Here is a 7,658-nt window from a genome sequence, read left to right as displayed (position 1 = left end):
TAAATATGTTGTCGTACCTTTCTGTAGGATTAATGGCATATCTTTACAAATGAGAAATACTTTTCACGAGACTGAAACAGCCTGCAACGCCGCCTACATTCAGGGTAAGTACGCGCGTTGGTGAGGTCAGAGACGCTAGACACCTGAGCACTAGGGGACGACCTTCCCTGCTTTCCTGCATTAGTAGGACTTGCCCGGAACCTTTCCTGCGAAATCTGAGGTAGCCCGCCCGGACAACTCCGCTGAACACAACAGGCCAAGAACTAGTAGGTTAACTGTATGCCTGGAATTTCTAGCTCATCTACATGTTCCCGGAGCAAATAGCCTTAAATTCTCTCGCTATTTAAAGTCCCTAGTGACGATAACTTTGTTGTACCTCAGCAAAGATCATAATTAATTGTTTCCGAAGAAGTTTATTCTTGATTTTGGTCAGGCATATATTTGGGCAGCCCACCTGAAACGAACAAGGAAGGCGGGGGAAGAAAGCGGAAGCCGCAGGGCCTTCTAAGTCCGAAAGTCTCCGGAGCTTGCGCCAGGCTCTTCGCGGCGTCCACCCCTTAGACGCAAGTTGCTGAAGCCGGCCGGGGAGAAGGCGTTGTTGCCGGAGCTGAGACCGGGCGGTCACAGTCCGCAGGGATGAACCTCGAGTTGCTGGGTGAGAAGGGCTGTGGTTGCGTTATAGAGAAGCGTTGAGTACTGGAAAGGAGGGAACCCAGGCGGGAGGGGAGTCAGGCTGCAACCTTAGGGACACTGGTCTGCTATGGATCATTGGGCACACCTGATGTGGAGCAGCAGCAGGAGGAGGAAGCGCACCTTCTGCCGGAGTAGATTGCATTGCCCCTCCCGAGGCCACTTTCGTATCAATTATGGAGCGATGGGGACAGACAGTTTGTGACTTAGGTTTGATTATAAGGATCACAGGTGTTGAAGTAGCCCAGAGCAGCCAGGACCAGAGTTGTTGGAGATGGAATTTGAAGAAGTGAGGCTTGGGATGAAGCTTTGAAGACTTGTCAGGGAATTGGGTTCCTGGACAGGTTAATCTTTTTGTAGAAACGAGATGTCCAAGGAGGGGACTTGGAGTTCTTCTGGTAGAAGCCTCTCATTGAACGGATGAATAAAGGCTTAGAGGGTAATGGCTAGGCACTAAGCAAGTAAATGGCATAGTTGGCACTGGAATCCAATTATCCTAACTTTCTGTTTAAGGTCCTTTACTAGGGACGGTGTGTAAAACATTGAAGTGTGAAATATGGAGGAAGTTGTCTTTTGTCATCCTCACTTAGAGTCTATTTCCTCCTTACCTCCTATCCAGATTATTTAAAAACTGTAGGTCCTTTCTCCTGGACTTTCATTAGGTGACGTTTAGCATGGTATCCTAGGGGTAACTGAGGTTTTCAAGGACTTCTGCCCGACTTGCTGTTCCTAATGGTTAGGTTTCTCTTTAAAGAAAATCAGAAGATGTGTTGTCAAAAGCGCTGCAAAGATACATAAAAAATGGTCTTTGCCCTTAAAGAGCTTTTCATTAAGCAGGGAGTTTAAGGTGATTATGTAAAATAGCCGTAGGATATTGCAGAATGTAGGCAGGCCTGAAAGAACCATTACCAGTTGCTAAGAATGTTTGGAACAGAGAGTGAATGTCTTTGGGGCAAGGGAAGAAGTCAACCAGGAAAAACAAACCCCCAAAACCTGTGGAGGAGTTGGAGTTTTAAGTTTTTTGTTGTTGTTGTTGTTTTTAAGACAGTCTCGCGCTGTCGCCCAGGCTGGAGGGCAGTGGCATAGTCTTGGCTCACTGCAACCTCCATCTCCTGTGTTCAAGTGATTCTCATGCTTCAGCCTCCTGAGTAGCTGGTACTACAGGTGCGCACTGCCACACCTGGCTAATTTTTGTATTTTTAGTAGCGATGGGGTTTCACTGCGTTGGCCAGGCTGGTCTCAAACTCCTGGCCCCAAGCAATCCATCCACCTCAGCTTCCCAAAGTGTCCTGCCTTAAGTGGATTTTTAAGGTTGGTAAAATATCAACAGGCTGAAGTATGAAGATATGGGAGGGATGAATTTTCCTGCTTGGCCAGGTTGTGGATAAAGAGAATGCCAAGGGATGGGATTGGTGCCATCTATTTTGTGTTGGTTCTCGAATGCCCAGCTGAAAAGTTTGGAGTTTTTAGGGAAGGTAGGGTAGATCTATTGAAGGGTTTTGACTTAGTAACTCAGTCAGAGCTATGAGTCTGTAAGGTTTGTCTGACAGCGATGTGGAGTTCAGCTTTGGAGGAGTGTAAAACCAGGTTGGAGGGGTAGATTACATGAGTGATAAGGAAGGCCTGAGCTAGGAAATAGAAAAGACGTTGAGGAGGTAGGGATGACAAATAGATTGCATGTAGTGGTGATGAGTAAGAGAGTTACGTGAAAAATGGTGAGAGCAAATAGTGATGCTATTGATAAAGTGTAAGGACATTGGAAAAAGACAGCTTTGGAGATGTTGAATGTGGTCTAGGGGTCAGGAGACAGGTTTGGATTTATGGGAGAGATTTGTAATCTTACAGATGGGCTCATTGAAACCTTGTGAATAGATGGAGGCATGATTAAGGGAAAAAGTGGGAGGGGGAGAAAAGAAAATTGCCAAGCACACAATCTGTAGTTAGGGGTTAAGAGGAGGAATAAATGAAGATAATAAGTTAGCTAACAGTTATAAAGTACTTTCTCTGAGCTAGGCAGATTTTCAAGTGCCTTCCATGTATTAATCTATGTAGAGGAAGAAGAGAGTACAGATTGGTGTGGTGTCTTCATAGAAGCCAATCAGAGCAGCTGAGTCTGAGGGCTTAGAATGGGTTGCTCTGATTAGTCCTTTGGCAGCTTGGAACAGAAGCCAGATTACAGTGATTTTAGAATGGTGTGGGAGACAAGGGCAAAAGGTTGACCCTTATTTTTAAAAACTTAAGGATGGAAGAAAGGTGATGACACTAGCACTTTGAAAGAGTAGCAGGGACTTGCAAAAGGCTTTTCTTGAATGATACAGAAGATTCATTAGGATAAAACTTAGGAAGGAATATTTATTTTTATTCATCTTTTGAGACGGAGTCTTGCTCTGTTGCCCAGGCTGGCGTGCAGTGGCACAATCGACTGACCACAACTTGCGCTTCCCAGGTTCAACTGATTCTCCTACCTCAGCCCTCCTGAGTAGCTGGGATTACAGGCACCTAACGCCACACTTGGCTGTATTTTTTGTAGTTTTAGTAGAGACTGGGTTTCACCATGTTGGCCAGGCTGGTCAGGAACTCCCGATCTCAAGTGATTTGCCCACCTTGGCCTTCGAAAGTGCTGGGATTACAGGTGTGAGCCACCGTGCCCAGCCAGGAAGGAATATTTAGCATTGGAAGGTTAGACAAATTAAAGAAGCCTGGGTCCGAAAGATAACAATCTCTGAAAATGACTGTATTTTAAAGTGAGAAAGTTAATGACTACAGATAAAAGAAAAGGAACAGAAGTAATGTGATTGTGGAAGCATATTGAAGGACATCTGGCCAGATGAAGGAAATGAATGACAATGTATTTTTAAGGTGGTTACTCAAGTGGCTCATAGGTAGACACTAGTTTTACTTCTGCAACCACTTTTTGAGCCCCTGCTGTGTGCACTGGAGATACAGTTAAATAAGATCATTTGTCAAACTTATTTTTACCACAAATCACAGTAAGAAATATATATTCTATCACAGTTCACTATATGTACATACACACACACACGTGTAACTAAATTTCTTAGGATTATACTTAATCCTTGTTATGTTCAGTGTCCTCTGATATTTTCTTTTCTTTTTTTTTTCCCCCCTTTAGACGGAGTCTTGCTTCTGTCGCCCAGGCTAGAGTGCAATGGCGTGATCTTGGCTCACTGCAACGTCCGCCTCCTGGGTTCAAGCAATTCTCCTGCCTCAGCCTCCCGAGTAGCTGGGATTACAGGCATGTGCCACCATGCCCGGCTAATTTTTTTTATTTGTGTTTTTAGTAGAGACGGAGTTTCACCATGTTGCCTCAGCTGGTCTCAAACTCCTGACCTCGTGATCTGCCCGCCTTGGCCTCCCAAAGTGCTGGGATTACAGGGGTGAGCCACTGCACCTGGCTGATATTTTCTAATCTATTGAAACACTTGTTCCAACTCACTAAATTAATGTATCCATTTATGGTGGGTTGAGTCCTACTGTTTGAAAAACATTGAAACATTGAAATAAGATACCAGTTTTGCCCTGGTAAATAGAGCTAAGAGGAGAGACAAACAAGTAACTGTGTATCATATAGAACCACAATAAATGAATGAGCTATGGGAATCCAGCTAAAAGCAATTACAAGCAGTTGAGGCCAGGTGCAGTGGCTCACACCTGTAATCCCAGCACTTTGGGAAGCCAAAGCGGGTGGATCACCTGAGGTCAGGAGTTCAAGACCAGCCTGTCCAAGATAGTGAAACCCTGTCTCTACTAAAAATACAAAAATTAGCCGTGCATGGCAGCCCGTGCCTGTAATCCCAGCTACTCAGGAGGCTGAGGCAGGAGAATCACTTGAACCTGCGAGACAGAGGTTGAGGGGAGCCGACATCATTGCATTACAACGTGGGGGACAAGAGCGAACTCTGTCTCAAATAAATACATATATGGATATCTATATGGATATATATATGGATATATATATACACACATACAGAAAAAAGTCTCCCCATCCCAAATTTTAAGTGGGGTTTATCCTTTTATACCTTTTTCTTTGCTCATATAAACACATTTACACATAAATTTGTTTATTTTTATTTTTTTTTTTTTTTGAGACAAGAGTTTCCCTCTTGTCCAGGCTGGAATGCAATGGTACGATCTCAGCTCACTGCAACCTCTGCCTCCCAGGTCCAAGAGGTTCCCCTGCCTCAGCCTCTGGAGTAGCTGGGATTACAGGCATGTGCCACCACGCCTGGCTAATTTTGTATTTTTAGTAGAGACAGGGTTTCTCCATGTTGGTCTGACTGGTTTTGAACTCCCGACCTCAGGTGATCCACCCGCCTCGGCCTCCGAAAGTGCTGGGATTACAAGCGTGAGCCACCACATGGGCTTTTTACACATAAATTTGTAAGGACTAGGCCGGGCGTGGTGGCTCACGCCGGTAATCCTAGCACTTTGGGAGGCTGAGGCAGGTGGATACCTTGAGGTCAGAAGTTTGAGACCAGCCTGGCCAACATGGCCAAACCACATCTCTACTAAAAATACAAAATTAGCTAGCCGGGCATGGTGCCATGTGCCTGTAATCCCAGCTGCTGCTCGGGAGGCTGGGGCAGGAGAAGCGCTTGAACCTGGGAAGCAGCTGCTGTGGTGAGCCAAGATTGTGCCACTGCACTCCAGCCTGGGTGACAGAGTGAGACTCTGTCTCAAAAAAACAAAGAAAGAAAACCAAGCTAGTCAAGAAAAAAAAAAAAACAAAAATACCCCCCAAAAAACTGAAAGAAATAAAGAGAATTTCATGTTTAATCAACTACTATTTGCTGTCACAACCTAAATGCTGTTATTAGGAAGGGGTGTGATCGCTGCTTTTAGTAAAGGTTTCAAGGTTTCAAAGAGTAATTGTGATAATTTGACTGATATGAATTGACTCTTGCCCTTCCTTGCTCTTTTTTTTTTTTTTTTTGAAACGGAGTCTTGTTCTGTCAGCCAGGTTGGAGTGCAGTGTCATGATCTCAGCTCACTGCCACCTCCGCCTCCCAGGTTCAAGTGATTCTCCTGCCTCAGCCTCCTGAGTAGCTGAGATTACAGGTGCACACCACCACACCCGGCTAATTTTTATATTTTTAGTAGAGACGGGATTTCACCATGTTGGCTAGGCCGGTCTCGAACTCCCTTGTGATCTGCCCGCCTTGGCCTCCCAAAGTGCTGAGATTACACGCATGAACCACCGAGCCCGGCTCCTTGCTCTTATGTTAGTAAATATGGAAATAAATTGTGAAATGCCCAAAGGGTATGATGGAGAAAGACTATTGCTAACTTGGATATGTCAGCAGTTGTCAAACTTTTTAGTATCGGGATCCCATTATACTTTTAAAAAGTAGAGGACCGCCAAAGAGTTTTTGTTTATGTAGGTGATATCTACCTACCAGTGTTTACCAATTTAGAAGTTAAAACTGAGATAGTATTTTTAAAGCACATTATTTAGAAATAACCATAATAAATCCATTACATGTTTATGTAAGTAGTTACTTTGTTTTCAAAAACAAAGTATTTAGTGAGGAAAATGCCACTGTTGTGACATTTTTACAACTGTCTTGAATGTTTGCCTGAATAGAAGTTGGGGGACTTCTCATATCTGCTCCTGTTTTCACTCTGTTGCAACATCCCAGGTCATATAGTCTCAGGAAAGCTCATCTGTATACTTTTGAGTAAACAAGTCATCTTAGCAGAATCTTAAATCCATGTGGCCTCATGGAATGCCTGAAAGGGCGTCATATCCCCGTTTCATTTTCGTTTTGTCAGCCACTGCTATACACTGTTCATGAGTTGTATGATCCTTGCTATGTGGTACATGTTCCATCAATTCTTTCTTTGCTTTGTTGCAGAGTCCTTTGGGCAGAACTATCCAGAGGTAAGAGTATAGTATTGCCGTGATTTTAGGAACATAGTAACTTGTGGATGTTTATCTTAGAACAGAAAATACTTTTTGATCCTTGTGTTTTGACAAAGAAGCATTAAGTGTGATAATATATCTTTTGCTATGATAAGGAACTAGTGTATAATTTTGATCAGGGAGGAAATAGGCAGTGTGGGCTAGAAATCTTATCATGATGTTGTAATCTTACAGTTCATTTTCCTTTAAATAAAAGAAAAACTTTCATTGAAGGATTTTTCACAAACAACACCATCGTAGGTTTTTTTGTGTGCTTTTCTTGTTTTGATCAATGTTTTTACGTAGTAAAGCAAAATGTATGCTATACATGTGCTTTGCTTTTTTAAGTGTAAAACTATTTTGTAACACTTGAATGTTTGAGGATAGACATTGTGGTTATTTTAAATAGCTTGGTATTGATGTGAAATAATTTGACTTCTCTAATGTTATGCTTTGTAGGCTATTCCAGGGTTTTTTTTTTTTAATTCTTTTTTTTTTTTTTTTTTTTTTTGAGACGGAGTCTCGCGCTGTCACCCAGGCTGGAGTGCAGTGGCCGGATCTCAGCTCACTGCAAGCTCCGCCTCCCGGGTTCACGCCATTCTCCTGCCTCAGCCTCCCGAGTAGCTGGGACTACAGGCGTCCGCCACATCGCCCGGCTAGTTTTTTGTATTTTTTAGTAGAGACGGGGTTTCACCGTGTTAACCAGGATGGTCTCGATCTCCTGACCTCGTGATCCGCCCGTCTCGGCCTCCCAAAGTGCTGGGATTACAGGCTTGAGCCACCGCGCCCGGCCTTTTTTTAATTCTTAAAAAAAATTCTTTTAAATTCTTTTTGTTTTAAATTCTTGGAATAAATTCCCATAATTATGATGACTGCATCAATAGATATGACTTTTTAAATACTTCTGTTATAATTTGCCCATTTGCCCTCCAGAAAGTTTATACAAAGTTATAGTAGTGATGTAAGGGATTGATCACATCTGTTTCCAGAATCTGTGGTTAGCCTTAATAAACGTTTCTTCATTTTGGCCATTTTAGTAGATATA

The 7,658-nt window shown here is 43.2% G+C and overlaps 1 protein-coding gene across 4 annotated transcripts in view; it reads left to right on the top strand.

Moving 5' to 3' along the window:
• The first annotated feature begins 488 nt into the window (after nt 1-488).
• LOC105484808 (RB binding protein 5, histone lysine methyltransferase complex subunit) overlaps nt 489-7,658 on the top strand; it is a 36,093-nt gene continuing 28,923 nt past the window's right edge. For 3 of the 4 annotated variants that reach the window (XM_011746808.3, XM_011746807.3, XM_011746805.3), the window contains exons 1-2: nt 490-655; nt 6,567-6,592. In XM_011746808.3, coding sequence (XP_011745110.1) covers nt 637-655; nt 6,567-6,592 — 45 coding nt within the window. In that variant the 5' untranslated portion in view covers nt 490-636. Of the gene's footprint in view, nt 656-6,566; nt 6,593-7,658 lie in introns of all 4 variants that reach the window. The other variant, XM_011746806.3, reaches the window with a different exon arrangement.

Source organism: Macaca nemestrina, chromosome 1 (genome assembly GCF_043159975.1).
Source record: "Macaca nemestrina isolate mMacNem1 chromosome 1, mMacNem.hap1, whole genome shotgun sequence".
Taxonomy (NCBI): domain Eukaryota; kingdom Metazoa; phylum Chordata; class Mammalia; order Primates; family Cercopithecidae; genus Macaca; species Macaca nemestrina.
This window is presented reverse-complemented; position numbering and strand designations above follow the sequence as displayed.